Genomic DNA, 17,760 nt, shown 5'->3' with positions numbered 1-17,760 from the left:
CGGAAGTGGCGCTGTAGCTCAAGTGGTAGAGCGCTCGCCTTGAGCTGAAGAGCTGAGGGACAGTGCCCAGGCCCAGAGTTCAAGCCCCATGACCCACAAAAAAAAAAAAAAATAATAATCTCAATTCCTGTAGGACAGAAAAGTCCTCAAGACTAACTTCAGTTAACCAGCAAAATGCTGGACTGGTGGCATGTCTCATGTGGTAGAGCACACGCTGTGAACAAGAAAACCCAAGTGAGAGAACAAGGCTTTGCATTCAAGCTCTGGTACCACCACCAAAAAAAGGGAAGGAGGTTTTTGCTTTTTCTTTTTTGTCAGTTGTGGGGCTTGAACTCAGCCTAGGTGCACTGTTCCTGAGCTCTGCAGTTCAAGGTGAGCACTCTACCACTTGAGCCACAGTGTCACTTCCAGTTTTCTGGTAGGTAATTGGAGATAAGGGTCGCAAGGACTTTGAACCTCAATCCTCGGATCTCAGCCTCCTGAGTAGGCTTGCAGATGTGAGCCTTCGGTGCCCAATTAGGGAAAGAGGTTTTGAATTCTAACCATCTCTGGATGGAAAAGTCCTTTCTGAATCTAATATAAAAACTATAGTGAAGAAAAGACAAACCATATAAATGTAGGCAAAATATTAGCTAGAGTTAAAGACTGGTGTCACATTTTGTTTGTTTATTTATTTTGGTGCTGTGATGGAACCCAGAGCTTCATACATACTAGGCAAATGCTGTATCACTGAGCTACATCTCTAGACCCTGAGTAGAATGTTAATGTCAATTGTGATCTTATAGAAATGAATTTTTAACTTTTTTAAAAAAGGAAACTATAATTAGAGACATACTAGGTAATTGCAGGAAGTAGTTTAGATGTATATCCAATATTTCTGGAATTGTTACAATAATGTTTTCCACATACCAATATTTATCATTTTGCTATCTTATCTTTTTTCTTGTCCCAATCCTGGGGCTTGAACTCATGGTCTGCACAATGTCTCTGAGCTTCTTTTGCTCTAGGTTGGCACTCTACCACAGCTCCACTTTCCAGCTTTTTTGGGTAGTTTATTGGAGATTCAGTCATGGCCTTTGCTACCTGACTGTCTCTTTTTTTTTTTTTGGTTATGGGGGCTGAACTCTGGGCCTAGGTGCTACCCCTTAGCACATGCAAGGCAAGCACTCTACCAGTGAGCCACCTTTCCAGCCTTTTCTCATTTATTTTTAGGAAAATCTAAGATTTATCATATTTTTCTATTATATAAAGTCTGACCTATTATACAATCATATTAAAAGACAACTTTAAAAAATGGACAAAAACTTCAAATAAGAAATTCAAGGAAAAATGGCTTTTAAACATGTAAAAAAAAATCTCAACTTTAGTAATTCTCAATCATATTGGCAACAGTTTGATAGGAAGCAAACTCACATTTGGTTGGAGAGTAGAGTACTATAAGTAATGTAAGTTGATGTAATATCTAAATTTAGTTTAAAATTATATGTCCATTAACAAAACAATTCTTTTTCTAGGAGTTTATTTTACAAAATCATTTCATTAGTACAAAAAGAGAATTGCTTGCAATTTACTCTACCATTTGAGCCATAGCTCTCCTTCTAGTTTTTTGGTGGTTAGTTAAGGAGTCTCATTGACTTTCTTGGGTGAGCTGACTTTGAATTGTGATCCTCAGATCTCAGCCTACTGAATAGTTAGGATTATAACATAAGCCATCAGTGCCTGGCCATAAAATACTTTTTAAAGTAAACACAAAAAAGTACATACAAATTCATATTGGTGGAATACCTTAAATGGTTAAGCTAACATGAATTTCTTAGAACTTTTTTGTTGGGGTTGTTTTGCCAGTCCTGGGGGGGCTTGAACTTAGGGCCTGGGCACTGTCCCTGAGCTTCTGTTGCTCAAGGCTAGTACTCTACATCTTGAGCCACAGTACCACTTCTGACTTTTTCTGTTTATTTGGTACTGAGGAATCGAACCCAGGGCTTTATGCATGCTAGGCAGGCACTTTACCACTAAGCCACATCTCCAGACCCTTTGTGGTTTTTTTGGGTGTTTCTTTTTTTTCTTTTTTCGCTTGGACCAGTCCTGAGGCTTGAACTGATGGCTCAGTCTCTTTCCCTAAGCTTCTTTTGCTGAAAGCTAGTGCTCTACCACTTGATCCTCAGCTTTATTTCTGTTTTTTTTTTTTTTTGGTAGTTTTAGTAGAGGTAAGAGTCTCACTGACTTTCCTGTTTGGGCTGGCTTCAAAGTGCAATCCTTAGATCTCAGCCTCCTGAGTAGCTAGGATTATGGTATGAGCTATCAGCACTTGGCTTGATAAACTTAAAAAAAATAAATTTTAAACTGATCATTAAATATATAAAAATTGTACATACTTATAGAGTATACATACATATATATATATATATACACACATATATATATACATATTGTGATTGATACACTGTTACTTGTAGAGAATGCTGTGGAGAATAGGATACTGGAAGAACACCTGTCATTTTTGACATTTCCTGCATTTAGTATTAATGTTCATGCCTTAGATTCAGAATTTAACTCTTCCATAGTATTAGTAACCAACTCTACTAGAGAATTTCTAGTATTTCTTTTTGTCTTGCAAATTCCATCCTATTATATGTTCTCACATATTTGTATTATTTGCATATTTTGCTTGAGATTTTCATTACTATAAAGTTTAACCACTGTATATCTCAGATGTGTGTCCTATTAGTAAGTCCCCTTGGTTTTAACTTTTTCCTTTTATTTCATTACTTCAATGTTATATCAAAAATCTTTTTTTTAAGTAAGTGATTTTCACAAAAACTACTTTTGTTTTTGTTTTTGTTTTCTGTTTTTTGTTACCAGCCAATAAAACACCTCAAGGATCTGGTAGTTTTGGAGCCATTCTAAGCAGCAGGGCATCGCAGAAGGAAACGAATAGACAACTTTCTTATTCAGACAATCAGGTATGTTTACGTCAATCTTTTTAGCTTTTTAAAGAAAGTGATAGTCATAGACATATTACATAGTTTCAGGAAGTAGAATTTAGATGGTAATATTCAATATTTCTGGCGTTGTCACAGTGATGTTTTCCACATAGCTAACATTTATCCTTTTTAAAAAAAATTTTTTTGGGGGGTCCGGTCGTGGGACCTGAACTCTGGGCCTGGGCGCTGTCCCTCAGCTCTTCAGCTCAAGGCTAGCACTCTACCACTTGAGCCACAGCACCATGTGGAGCTTTTTTCTTTTTGCTTATGTGGTGCTGAGGAATCGAACCCAGGACCTCATGCATGCAAGACAAGCGCTCTACCACTGAGCCACTTTCCCAGCCCCACATTTATCCTTTTGACTATCGCATTCTCTTTAGCTTTCTTTTTGTCGGTGTGGGCTTGAACTCTGGGCCTGTGCATTGCCCCTGAGCTCTTTAGCTAGTGCTCTACCACTTGAGTCACAGTGCCAATTCTGGTTTTCTGGTGGCTAGTATGAGTCACAGTGCCAATTCTGGTTTTCTGGTGGCTAATTGGAGATAAGAGTTTCATGGATATTCTTGCCTGGGCTGGCTTTGAACTGTGATCTTCAGATCTCAGCCTCCTAAGTAGCTAGGATTACAGGCATGAGCCACTGGCACCCAGCCCTTTTTTAACTTTTTATGGAAGACTTTCTAGGATTTATCACATTCTTTCCTTCTTACATACAGTTTTACTGAACAGCACTTGATATCTCATGGTCATCAGAATAAGCCACAGTATAATTTTTTAAAGCATGGCTTTGGAATTAGATATGAGTTTAAGACTTGGTGCTGCTACTTACTAGGTGGGGTCACTGGAGAAATTTCTTAAGAATCCTGAGCCTTTAATACTTATGTATAATAACATTTCAAGAGTTCTGTGAGATAATGCTCAAAAGGTAATATGCTTGCTGCATACTAAGTATACAATCAGCCCTACAAATACTACTTTGCCTTTATACTGTATAACACCATACTGATTTTTGAGATCTTCTCTTTGCTTTTTACAAAGCAAATGCATATTATTATTATTTATCCTATTTTTTGTCGGTTGTGGGGCTTGAACTCTGGACCTGGGCGCTGTCCCTCAGCTCTTTGGCTCAAGGCTAGTGCTCTACCACTTGAGCTGCAGCGCCACTTTCGGGTATTCTGGTGGTTTATTGAAGATAAGAGTGTCATGGAGTTTCCTGCCCAGGCTGGCTTTGAACCACGATCCCCAGATCTCAGCCTCCTGAGTAGCTAGGATTACAGGTGTGGGCCACTGAGGCCTGGCTTAATACATAAGCCAGCTAGCTATGAGACCTCATCAGAAAACAGTCTTATAACAATTTAGCTATCTTTATGTCTCTCAATTTGTTTTGCAAAAGAAAGCTAGGCATAAAGTTAAACTTTGAAGTTCTATAAGCAAATTTATTTATGAATTCTCTGTGATTAAACAGGGAGGTGATTTTTTTTTGGGGGGGGGTCCGGTCGTGGGACCTGAACTCTGGGCCTGGGTGCTGTCCCTCAGCTCTTCAGCTCAAGGCTAGCGCTCTACCACTTGAACCACAGCACCACTTCCGGCTTTTTCCTTTTTGCTTATGTGGTGCTGAGGAATCGAACCCAGGGCCTCATGCATGCAAGGCAAGCGCTCTACCACTGAGCCACCTTCCCAGCCCCAAGGGAGGTGATTATTTAGTCTGTTTATTGGACTAAGCAATAGAAAAGATTTAAATTTTGTTAGGTTCATGAGTCATGTTTTGGAGGGACATTTTTATTCATGAGTAATTGCATGTAGTTAAATGTATGTGTTTAAAGTATGATCTGATATATGTATATGGTTTTGTTTGTTTTTTTTTATCAGTTGTGGGGCAGCTGTGGGCCCTGTTCCTGAGCCTCTTTGTTCTCAAAGCTAACTTCCTACCACTTGAGCCACAGTGCCACTTCCAGTTTTTGAGTGGTTAATTGGTGATAAGAGTCTAGCAGAGACTTTTTTGCCCAGGCTAGCTTTGAACTGTGCTCAGATCTCAGCCTCCTGAGTAGCTGAGATTACATGCATGAGCCATTGGAACCCTGGTAATCTGATATATTTTGGCTTGTACAACCTTAAAATAATCAGCATGTTGAAGATAGTCATAGTCCTCCTAAGTTTGCTGACCCCCCCTTTGTAATCTTGTCTGGTCCTTACCTGAAAACAACACCTGATTTTCTTTCTATTACTGTAGATTATACACTTTGAAGTTTTTTCCAGTTAGAATCAGTGTATATTTAAGGGATGGGAAAGTGAAGTATATGGCTGGAACATAATTATTTTGAGATGAACACATTTGTAAATAGAAATAACCTTTAAGCTATTCATTCAAGTGACCTTAGAGGTTTTTTAATTTTCTGTCCTAAGCTTGTCATTCTATAAAACAAAAGTAATTGGATGTATCTTCCTTAGTAAAATCACATAGGTCTTTTTTTTTTTTTGGGCCCAATCATGGGGCTTGAACTCTGGGCCTGGGCACTGTCCCTCAGCTCTTCAGCTCAAGGCTAGCACTCTACCAGTTGAGCCACAGCGCCACTTCCGGCTTTTTTTTCCTGCTTATGTGGTGCTGAGGAATCGAACCCAGGGCCTCAAGCATGCAAGGCAAGCGCTCTACCACTGAGCCACCTTCTCAGCCCACATAGGTCTTAATGTAGAGATGTAAAACATACCTGGCAGAGTGTTTGTCTAAAACAGTTTCCCAATTAATATGTTTGCATCCTACTCTCTCTGGATAGTCTTGCTATGCATACAGTAGATTATTTGGTTTTCTTACATGAATAGACTTTCTCATCTTCCTTCTACCCAGCATTATTCCTCCATACATGAATCCTCTCAAAATAATAGGACTGTCTTGATGAGTATACAGGACTTGGCATTTGAATTGTGGCAATTAAATGTCATTGTTATTTCATATTGTTGTGTTGTGTTTTATTTGTGCCAAGTTGAAAGGCTTGAATTTAAGGCCTTGCACAGTCAATTAGCTTTTTTGCTCAGGGCTAGTGCTCTACCACTTGAGCTCTACCACTCCAGCTTTCATCTTTTTGGTGGTTGATTGGAGATAAGAGTTTCTAGGATTTGTGTCACCAGGCTGGCATTCAACCTTGATCTTCAGATCTCAGTCTTCCAAGAAGCTAGGGAGGCATAAGCCACTGACTGTCACCTGGTTGTTTTTTGGTTTTTGTTGTTGCTAGAGATCAAACATAGGTCATACTGCAAGCTAAACACACACACTCTACCACTGAGGGATACCTTCATCCCTTTTTCTTTCTTGTAATCAAGATATATATTTTCCTTTTCCAAAAATCAGTTCTTTTTTTTTTTTTGTCAGTTGTGGGTCTTGAACTCTGGGCTTGGGTGCTATCCCTGCGCTCTTCAGCTTATGGCGAGCGCTTTACTGTCTGAGCCACAGCGCCACATCGGTTTTCGGGTGGTTTATTAGAGATAAGAGTTTCACGGACTTTCCTGCCCAGACTGGCTTTGAACCACGATCCTCAGATCTCAGCCTCCTGAATAGCTAGGATTACAGGCGTGAGCCACTGGCGCCCAGTGCCCGGCTAGATCTGTGTCTTTCTGTATCATCTTTTTTTTTTAAATAATGGTAGGATTCCTGCCTTCTGCCTCAGTATGCTGTGGAACTTTTAGGTTAGCAAGAATGTAACAAGAGAGCTGGTGTGATGGTACATGACCATTCCAATACCTAAAAACTGAGGCAGGAGGATGGCAAATTCTAGGCCAACCTGAGCTCACTAGGAAGTTAATAATACTGCAGGAAAATAAATGTTAAGCTTAATTTCTCTTCCTCAACTATGCATTAGAATCACCTAGAATGCTTTAAAAAGTACATTTATAGGCCATATGCCGGTAGCTACTCAGGAGGCTGAGATCTGAGGATCAGGGTTCAAAGCCAGCCTGGACAGGAAACTCCATGAGACTCTTATCTCCAATAAACCACTCAGAAAACTGAAATTGGTGCTATGGCTCAAGTGGTAGAGAGCACTTGTCTTGAGCTGAAGAGCTGAGAGATAATGCCCAGGCCCAGAGTTCAAGCCCCACGACTGACAAAAAAAAAAACACAAAAAAATACATTTATAGGGGCTGGGGATGTAGCTCACTAGAATAGCACTTATTGTATATAAGGCTCTGAGTTTGATCCCTAGCACTGCAAAAAAGCCAAACATCTGAATGGGTGGATGGGTAGGTGGATAGATGGATGGATGGATAGATGGATCAATCAGTTAGATAAGAAACGAGTTTCCCATTATATTTTTGATAGCCCCTATGTGAGAATCAGTGTTCTTAAAAGTTTGCAGTGAACTTGAGGATTTTAATATCTCAATCATTATTATTACAGGCTTCTTCAAAAAGAGGAAGTTTGGAAACTAAAGATGATATTCCATTTCGAAAAGTTCTTGGTCATCCAGGTAGAGTTCCAATTAAGACTGTACCAGGAAGTGGAATAGCTATTCCTCGGACAATTCCTTCTTTATCACCCACATCACTTAGATCAGGATTGTTAGAAAACCGGTAAGAAAGACTATTTGTTTGGTGAACTTGTTTATAGATGTCTTCTGGGCCTTGTAGAAATTTGAAATGGGGCAGGGAGATGGGAAGGGGGATGGGAAGGGGAAACAAAGGAGGAGGCAACAATGCTTGATAAAAAAATGTACTCATTACCTTGCTCATGTAATTGTAACCCCTCTGTACAGTATTTGCACAATAAAAAAAGAAATTTGAAATAGAAGAGAAGATAGAGAGTAAATTTTTGGTAGAGAATTAGGTCATAGGTAGTTTATGTCAAAGACATGAATTAAGCATGTACATAAGTAGTACATTAATTTAAGTGTGGTATAACTCTTTAAAAATAGCCCTTTTTGCCCTTTGTTCTTCATAGCACTGAAAAGAGGAAAAGAATGTTATCTGGTTCAGAGCTGAATGAAGATTATCCTAAGGAAAATGATTCATCATCGTAAGTTGCTTTTAGAGCACTTATCACACTTGGTCAGTTTGCCTTCCTTCCTTCCTTCCTTCTTTCTGTTCTTCCTTGCTTCCTTCTGTCCTTCCTTCTTCCTTTCCTTTCTTTCCTCCCTCCCTTGTCCCCTTCTTTTCTTCCCTCCCTTTCAGTTGTGGGGCTTGTACTCAGGGCCTGGGCCTAGCCTCTTTGTGCCCAAGGCTAGCACTCTACCATTTGAGCCATATCACCACTTCCAGTTTTTAAGTGGTTAATTGGCAATAAGAGTCTCACAGGGATTTCAATGCCTGGGCTGGCTTTGAACTGTGATCCTTAGAGCTTAGCCTCCTGAGTAGCTAGTAGTTATTACAGGTGTGAGCCACTGTTGCATGGCTTGATCAGTGTTCTTGATATTGAGAGTTATAACCACTAGGAAAGATTGGAAAAAATGTTCAATTTGAACAGAGTACCATGTTGATGTCTAGGCTGGCCTTGAACCTCTGTCCACTCTTATCTCTACCCCCTGAGTAGCTGGGATTACAGATGTAAGCCATCCCACTTAGAAAACAGCTTTATTTTTTTTCAATGATTCTTTTAATCTTAGTTGTTGAATCATTTCATCTGGTCTGTTTTGGGCCAAGAAAAACCTACATTGGCTGTCACTGATTTGACTTTTGTCTATAAAGAAAATGCTCTTTTGTTTTTATTTAATTGCTAGAGCAGTGGATACATTGACTCTTAGTAATAAAAAGTTATTTTCATAATTCTTACTTTAGGTGGATAAATCTCCTGAGCATTTAATAACTTTATAGCCTAACTTTTAAGCATATAAATGAACTTGGAAATTGAAATAAAGTTTCTTAATGGAGAGTATCTTTATACAGTCATATTAATACTAATCTAAAAATATCAACTTCAGGAATAACAAGGCCATGACAGATCCCTCACGAAAATACTTAACCAGCAGTAGAGAAAAGCAGCTGAGCTTGAAACAGTCAGAAGAAAATCGGACCTCAGGTAAGGAGATGCTCTATTTATATAATATATTAAATAGAAATAAAAACCTATACTGGGATATATGTCTACATTATTCAGGAATAGTTCAAAATCCAGTACTAGCTTTGAACACTTAATTTATACCCAGTTATTGACTAATATATTTTAAAGTAATAAAAAGTTCCATTCTGTTTAATAAGAATCCAAGCTTTACATCCTTTTTTATTTTTCTATTATACTTTTTAGAAGTAAGCATTTATTCGAAGGTTAGAATTAAAAGTCATCAATATTACTATTTATTAGAAAATACTATTTAGCTAGGTGCTGGTGGCTCACGCCTGTAATCCTAGCTGAGATCTGAGGAATGCAGTTCCAAGCCAGCTCGGGCAGGAAAGTCTGAAAGACTCTTATCTCTACCACCAGAAAACTGGAAGTGGCACTGAGGCTATTCCTGAATTTAGACTATCCCTGACTTTTTGACAGGTGCTTCCCACACTTACCAATCTGTATTATCATCCAGAATTCTTAAAACTAACTTAGATATCTACTATTGATTTTAATATTATGTTACCTTTTGAAGTTAAAGCTAAAATGTGTCATGATCTTGATAAATAGTATGAGTTTGCTTGATCAGACCAGTAGAACTGTTTGTTTCAATAGTTTGCGATTGTGACATTGACTCCTACAGAAAAAAAGTATATCCAATTTTTAAAACTTTCCTCTAATAATAAGAAATCAGCTGGTACTGTTTTAAATGAATAAATCAAGAAATACTGGAAACACATTACTTAGCACTGTGGAAAAAGTCAGAAAAACTATAAAATGGCTAGAGCCAGGTACCAGTATCCCACATTTATAATCCTAGCTACTCAAGAGGCTGAGATCAGAGGATAAAAGATAAAAACCAGCCTATGCAATGAAGTGTGTAAGACTCAACTCCAAAATAACAAACAAAAAAGCAGGACTGGAGGTGTGACTCAAGTGATAAAGTGAGCAAGCAAAGCAGGTGGGCAAAAGACCCTGAAAAAGCCCTGGTGCCCACAAAAAGAAAAAAAAAAGGCCAGAAACTATTTGAACTGGCAGAGTTAGGTCAGGGGAACATTGCTTTTCTGTTGCAGTTTTTTCCAGAGTACTTAATCTCTTAGCATTCATAAGTTTTACTTTGATGAAAAGGGAAAAAAAAGAACATTAATTACATATAAGAGACCTGAAGTGTAATTTTATTATTCAGTGAGTTTTAGTGATTGATTTTAGGTATTAATTTGCTTCATTTGTTTTATAGGACTTTTACCTTTGCAATCATCATCATTTTATGGTAGCAGAGCTGGCTCCAAGGATTACTCTTCTGGCAGCACTAACCTAGATAGGTATGCACTGGTTATATTCCTTGTAAAAAATTCAAGGCATTCACTTTTCAGAATATTAAATGATGGAATTTGCATTAACTAAATAAATGTCCTAATTTAGGAGTGTCAAGGACTGGAGGCTCAAGTGGTAGAACACCATCAAGCAATCTGAATAAGCACAAGGCCTTGACTTCAAATCCTGGTACTGTGGGAACAAATAATATCCAAATTTATGAGAATAGTAGAATCTTAACATTTTAGTTAGAAAGTACTCTGGTTGGATGCCGGTGGCTTAGGCCTATAACCTTAGCTACTCAGAAGGCTGATAATCTGAGAATTAAGCCATGAAACTTTTATATCCAGTTAACTAGCAAAAAAGCCAGAGGAGGTGGTCTAGCTCAAGTAGTAGAGTACCAGTCATGAGCAAAAAAGCCAAGTGGAAGCATGAAGCCCAGAGTTTAAGTCTCAGTACTGATACTAAAACAAAAAAACAGGGAAAAAGAAAAAGTACTCTTTTTTTTTTTGGGGGTCCGGTCATAGGGCCTGAACTCTGGGCCTGGGCGCTGTCCCTCAGCTCTTCAGCTCAAGGCTAGCACTCTACCACTTGAGCCACAGCGCCACTTCTGGCTTTTTTCTTTTTGCTTATGTGGTGCTGAGGAATCGAACTCAGGGCCTCATGCATGCAAGGCAAGCGCTCTACCACTGAGCCACCTTCCCAGCCCCGAAAAAAGTACTCTTTAGAAATATTTTAGTTAAGACTGCTTATTGGTTGTGCCTAGATTAGTCATGTTTCCAGGTTCTAGATCAGGATATTTTCCATCCTCCCATGTATAAGCATATTAAGATGTCTTTTTTCAGTTATTCTTACATATTCTTTGTTTTCTATGTTTTAAGCTACCTTCAATACTTAAGAGGTGGTTTTCTTTTGTTTTGTTTTTTGCCAGTCCTGGGGCTTGAACTCAGGGCCACGGCACTGTCCCTAAGCTGCTTTTGTTCAAGGCTAGCACTCTACCAAATAAGCCACATTCCCAGTCCTTGTTTTTTTTTTTTTAAACAAAAACTTCAGCTGAATACCCGTGGCACATGTTTAATCCTAAAATCTCAGAAGGCTAAGATCTATGGGATCAATGTTTGAGGCCAGGTCAGGCCAAAAAGTTCTGAAAATTCCATTTCCACAACAACCCCTATGGGTCAAGTTGTAGACCACCACACCAGATATATAAGCATAAGGCTCTTGAGTTTAAGCCCCAGTAACACACACACACACACACACACACACAAAACTGTTATATTTTGTCTTTTTATTAAAGTTGAAAATCATAAAAACATTGTATTATTTGTGTAAAATTATTAGAGTAAATTTGATGCTGTGTTCAGCCTTGAGTACAACTAAATTGTAGTAGTGACAACTAAATTATTTGAATTTAAGAGCTTAGAATCTTTGGATATTTCTGCTTATTAGAAGAATATTAAAGAAATCCAAATTTAAAAAAAACTTTAGCTGGGTGCTGGTGACGCACACCTGTAAGCCTAGCTACTCAGGAGACTGAGATCTGAGGATTGTGGTTGAAAGCCAGCCTGAGCAGGAAAGTCCATGAGACTCTTATCTTCAATTAACCATAAAAAGATGGAAAGGGCGCCATGATTAAAAGTGGTAGAGTGCTAGCCCTGAGCAAAAGAGCTCAGAGACAGCACCGAGGCCCTGAGTTCAAGCCCATGACCAAAGAAAGAAGAAAGGAGGGAAAAGAAAGAACCAACATTAATTTGGTTTGCAAATGATTTGTTAAATACAGTACAGATTCTCAAAATAATAGAATGTCCATCTCTACTCCACATCTAAACATTCCATAAGAAATGTTGGAAGACAGCTCAGTGCTGGTAATCATGGCTACTCAGGAGGCTGAGATCACAATTCGATGCCAGCCTGGGTAGGAATATCTGTGAGACTTATCTCCAGTTAATCACCTGAAAAAAACAGAAGTGACACTGTGGCTCAAGTGGTAGAGTGCTTGCCTTGAGCAGAAGAGCTCAGGGACAGTACCCAGGCTGAGTTCAAGCCCCATGACCAACTAAAAACAAAGAAATGTATGAAGAGAAAAAACTTTTAATAAAAAGCTTCATTTAAAGGTATGTGAAAATGACCAGATTAATTACAAAAATAATATTGAAAGAAGTCTAAAAAGTCAAGTATTGAGCCAGGCATTGATGGCTCACAACCTTTTATCCTAGCTACTCAGGAGGTTGAGATCTGAAGCCAGCCAAGTCAGGAAAGTCTGTGAGACTCTTATCTTCAATTAACCACCAGAAAACAGGAAGTGTAGTGGTGGCTCAAGTGGTAGATCACTAGGCTTGAGCATAAAAACTCAGGGTCTGGGTGCTATTGTTGAGCTTTTATGCTTCTGAACTTTTTGTGGTCAAGACTACTAGTGCTCAACCTTTTGGGCCATAGCTCCATTTTTTGCATCTTGGTGGTTAATTAGAGATAGGAGTCCCATATAGACTTTCCTGCCTGGACTGGCTTCACATTGTGATCCTCACATCTCACCCACTAACTTGGATAATTTTGATTGTAAGTCAGTAGGTAAAATTTAGTTTTCTATCAATAGACTTAATAATTTATTTTTATGAGGGTTCATTTTGGGGGTGGTACTGACATTTATGAGTTTCTTTCTCCAAAATGATCTTTATTACCAAAATTTACTTTAAAAATTTTTTTTTCCCCTTTACTTTCTCTGAATCAACTAAGGGGGGGGAAATATTCAAATTTTGATTTTTTTCTTCTTCATTATGCTTTTTTTTTTTTTTAAATAGGACTAATGTTTCAAGCCAGACTCCCTCTGCCAAAAGAAGTTTGGGATTTCTTCCTCAGCCATCTCCTCTTTCTGTGAAGAAACTGAGGTATAACCAGGATTACACTGGCTGGAACAAACCAAGAGTGCCCCTTTCCTCTCACCAACAGCAGCAACTACAGGGGTGGGTATATTGTATTTTCTTTTTCATGTGATTCAACTGAATTATGCTTTTTTGTTAAAATAATGAAAGAGTCACAGTTAAAGTTCTAAAATATTTAAAAATCAGGTTACTTATAAAAAAAGTATCATATTGATAAATAAGTTAAATCCAGTATTTAGTCTCTAAATAATTTTCTTTTTTGGCAGTACTAAGGTTTTGAACTCAGGACCTGTGCTTGCTAATAAGCAGGGCCCTTTACAATTAGCCATACCTCCAGCCCTAATTTTTGCTTGAATAGTTGCTTCCAACTATGGTATGCACCTGAACATAATCTGTGTTAGGCTTCCCAGTAGCTAGTGTGACAGGTACATACCACCTTGTCCAGCTCTTTTTTTCTGCCCAGGCTGGCCTTAGTTCTTCCTCTTAAAAACTTAGCCTGGCCTGTAGCTAGTATTATAAGTGTGTCTATAATGCCAAGCTTCAAACAATTTTTTTTCAAACAATTTTTAAATTTTGAAATATATAGGAGTTTAAGGTATATCCTCCAATACTATATACTTAATCCTACTCTTTGATACTTTCAGCTTTTGGGGGGGGGGTTAAGTGATGGTCCTAGGGCTTGAACTGAGGATCTGGATGCTGTCCTTGTGCTTTTTTGCTCAAGGCTAGAGTTCTACCACTTGAACCATAGCTCCACTTCTAGCTTTTGGGTGATTAATTTGAGGTAAAAGTCTGACAGACTTTCCTGCCTAGGCTGACTTTGAACTCAGATCCTCAGATCTCAGCCTCTTGACTAGTAATGATTAAAAAAAAAGCCGGATGCCAGTGGCTCACACTACTCAGGAGGCTGAGATCTGAGGATCGCTGTTCAAAGCCAGCCCCAGCAGGTAAAGTCCATGAGACTCTTATTTCCAATAAACCACCAGAAAACTGGAAGTGGCACTGTAGCACAAGTGGTAGAGCACTAGCCTTGAGCTGAAGAGCTGAGGGATAGCACCCAGGCCCAGAGTTTAAACCGCACAACACACACACACACACACACACACACACACACGCACGCACGCGCGTGCACACAATGATTAAATTAAAACCTGTGGTAATAATAATACTGAAGTGTTTATTATATGTTAAATGCTATATGGTGTTTAAACTCATTTTTCCTTTACTTTCAAAAGTTCTATAAGATAGATATATTTAAATCAAAGGAAAAAAAATCTACTAGGCAATCTTAAACTCTGTAATCCTAGCTATGTGGGAGTCAGAGATATGGGGGATCAGGCTTTCAGGCCAGCCCAATCAAAGAGAAGTTTACAAGATTCCATCTCAACTAATGGCTGGGTAAGATAGCTTGTGTCTGTTATCCCAGCTACAAAGGGAAGTACAATGGCTGGGCTTAGTATTGTGGACCCGTCAGCCTGTAATCTCTAGTGACAAGAGAATCATAACTAAGAGGATTGAAGCCCAGGCCTGCCCAGACCTGTCCGGGAATAAAGCAACACTCTACTTCAAAAATAACTAGTGCAAAAAGGGGGTTGAAGTTATAGCTCAAGTAGAGAGCACTTACTTGGTAGGTATGAGGCTCTAAATTCAATCCCCAGTGCCACCAAAAAGGAAAAAAAAATGTACCCTGATGTGACTGAGCCCTGTAATACCAGCTACTCAGAAACAAGAGAGAGATACAGAGGATTGTTTGTGGTTCAAGGCCAACCTAGGCAACAAGTTCCCAAGACCCCCATTTCAACAAAACATTAGATAGGGTGGCACAGACCTGTTATCTATGTAGAAGGTCTTAGATTGAATCATGCTCCAAGGCTGACCTCAGACAAAAACTCTTGACCCTATCCAAAAAATAACTGAAGCAAAAAAGTGCTTGATTGGTACAGTACCTGCCTAGCAAGTACAAGGCCTTGAGTTCAAACTCAAGGGAAAAAAGTTGCTTTACTGGGTAAATTAAGGCTTAGCAAAGTTAGCTCTCTCAAAGTGTAGATGGGTTTGGTTGGTTTGGTTTGGTTTGGTTTGGGGTTTGGGTTTGTTTTTTCCCCCCAGTAGTTCAGCAGTGTTAAAAATCCAGGCAATTGCTCCAGTTCTCTTAAGTTTGCTCGATGTTCTCTTAAATTTTTCATTGCTCATTAATTCTATGCATCCATATGTATTAACTTTCAACCATGTTATTGTGCACTTAGGTTTCCCTTTATAAGATACTGTAGAATTAACATTCTTGTAGACAAAGATGTACTTCTTAATACTTGATGGAATTTTTTTTTAATCCATCATGGGGCTTGAACTCTGGCCCTGGGTGCTCTGCCCCTTAGCTCTTCACCTCAAGGTGAGCACTCTACCACTTGAATCACAGCACCACTTGTGGTTTTCTGGTTGTTATTTGGAGATAAGAGTTTCATGGACTTTCCTGCCCAGGCTGGCTTTGAACCTCAATCCTCAGATCTCCTGAGTAGCTAGGATTACAGGGATGAGCCACCTGTGCCTGGCTTGATGGAATTTTTCTATAAGGTAAATTCTTGGAAGTAAAATTGCTTTAAGGAAGGCACTCTGAGGTGTTTTTTGTTGTTATTGTTGTTTTGTTTTTAAATTAAAATTATTCTTACAAATTGCCCTCCTAAGGCTGTTGCTGGGTAATTTATGGCTATAATCCTAGCTATTTGAGAAGCTGAGATCTGAAAAATCACAAAGACCAGTCTGAGCAGGAAAGTCTATGAGACTCCCATCTCCAACATAACCATTATAAAGTAGGGCTGGATGCATGACTCAAGTGATAGAATGCCAGCTAAGCAAATTAAGCCAAACCCTACTTCTGACCCCATCCCCCACTTCCAAAATCTGTTAGCTTTTTAGTGTTACTCAAATTACTGCCTTTAAAAAAAATTTTTTAATGCCAACATTAAGCTCATCATTTTACTTCAATGAGTAGTACTGGAAATTTGGTTTATCCACAATAGATGCTTCGTTTATTAGCAGAAAACATCAGAAAATTTTTAGAGAAAACATTTCACTTTTCTCTATGAGTTTTTGCCTTTCCTGTTCTGTTTTAAGTAGTCTTCTAATACATGTTTTCCTTTGTTCTTCATTCTGATTGATCTGTCTCAGATTATTATCCTTACTTTTGTCTGCTTCCTAGGCTCCTCTCTTCTCTCTTCTTTTCTTTTTCTTTTTGTAGTACTAGAGTTGACACAGGGCCTTGTACTTGGTAGGCTAGTACTTAGCATTTAAACCATGCCTCCAGGACTGACAGCATTCTTATATTGGTAACCATTCTTCATCCAGATTTTCCTCTTACCACCTCTTGGGTATTTTATAGTTTACTTCTGGTCTGTCACTTTCTTCCTTCAGACTCTTTTGACAGCATCATTGTGTTGTCCAGTGTTGATGCTCTAGTCTTCTCCAATTCTTTATTCGTGTATACTGCCTGTAAGTCTAAACATTACATCTCTTTCAATCCTCTTTCAGAAACTAATAGCATTTCAAATAGTTTAAGCACTTTGATCAAAAACTCTTTTACAAGAAGACATCTGAGTAGAAAACTGCCAGGTCTAAAGGATAATAAAAAAGTAACCTGTGCTTTAACATTACTAAGAAATGAGGTGATCTTCCAAGTAGAGAAGCAAACCAATTTCCTGCAGGGTTCATGTTCTTTTGCCTAAGCTTCCCTCATAGTTGGGAACTGAAGACTTAACTACATGAAAGAGAATATGTATGAGGGGAAGACTTAGAAAACCATTATTTCCAGAAAGATAATAAATACTGAGACCAAAATACTGAATATAGGTTTAGATCTTGATAGTTTCTGCACTGATTATAGGGAAAGGAGTGAAAATGACTAGTACCAGAAGTAACAGCTGCAAAGAATGATCATTAGTAGGGGTGAATCAACCAAATACTGAGACTAGAGAATTAAAAATTGTCCTACGGCTGGGAATGGGCCTTAGGGGTAGAGTGCTTGCCTAGCATGCAGGAAGCCCTGGGTTCAATTTCTCAGTGCCACATAACAGAAAAAGCTGGAAATGGTACTGTGGCTCAAGTGGTAGAGTGCTAGCCATGAGCAAAAGAAGATCGGAGAGTGCCCAGGCCTTGAGTTCAAGCCCCAGGACTGGCCGAAAAAAAAGTTCAGGTGGTCTGGGAAAAACTGGTTGAACTGAGAAATAGCCCCCCCCCCAAAAAAAAGCTATATTACATATAACTAATACATATTACATAATATATATGTAATTTTATATATTTAATAATTAATTTTCTTTTTCTGAAGAAAAAAAAACACTAGTATTACTATTGATAACTGTAATCTATACACTAAAAGAGCCCTCCAGCTACTCAGGAGGCTGAGATCTGAGGATCATGGTTCAAAACCATCCTGGGCAGGAAAGTCCATGAGACTCTTCAACTAACCACCAGAAAACTGGAAGTGGCACTGTGGCTCAAGTCTTGAGCTAAAGAGCTCAGAGACAGGGTGCAGGCCCAGAGCAAGCCCCATGACTGACAAAAACAAAAATGC

At 38.7% G+C, this 17,760-nt stretch overlaps 1 protein-coding gene across 4 annotated transcripts in view; it reads left to right on the top strand.

Annotated features, from left to right (window-relative positions):
- Usp37 (ubiquitin specific peptidase 37) overlaps positions 1–17,760 on the top strand; it is a 75,536-nt gene that overhangs the window by 16,221 nt on the left and 41,555 nt on the right. For all 4 annotated transcript variants that reach the window (XM_013011726.1, XM_013011708.1, XM_013011717.1 and 1 more), the window contains 6 exons: positions 2,863–2,963; positions 7,366–7,538; positions 7,906–7,980; positions 8,882–8,979; positions 10,241–10,325; positions 13,116–13,277. In XM_013011726.1, the coding sequence (XP_012867180.1) occupies positions 2,863–2,963; positions 7,366–7,538; positions 7,906–7,980; positions 8,882–8,979; positions 10,241–10,325; positions 13,116–13,277 (694 nt within the window). The remainder of the gene's footprint in view (positions 1–2,862; positions 2,964–7,365; positions 7,539–7,905; positions 7,981–8,881; positions 8,980–10,240; positions 10,326–13,115; positions 13,278–17,760) is intronic.

The sequence above is a fragment of the Dipodomys ordii genome, unplaced genomic scaffold (genome assembly GCF_000151885.1).
Source record: "Dipodomys ordii isolate 6190 unplaced genomic scaffold, Dord_2.0 Scaffold1, whole genome shotgun sequence".
NCBI lineage: Eukaryota > Metazoa > Chordata > Mammalia > Rodentia > Heteromyidae > Dipodomys > Dipodomys ordii.
This window is presented reverse-complemented; position numbering and strand designations above follow the sequence as displayed.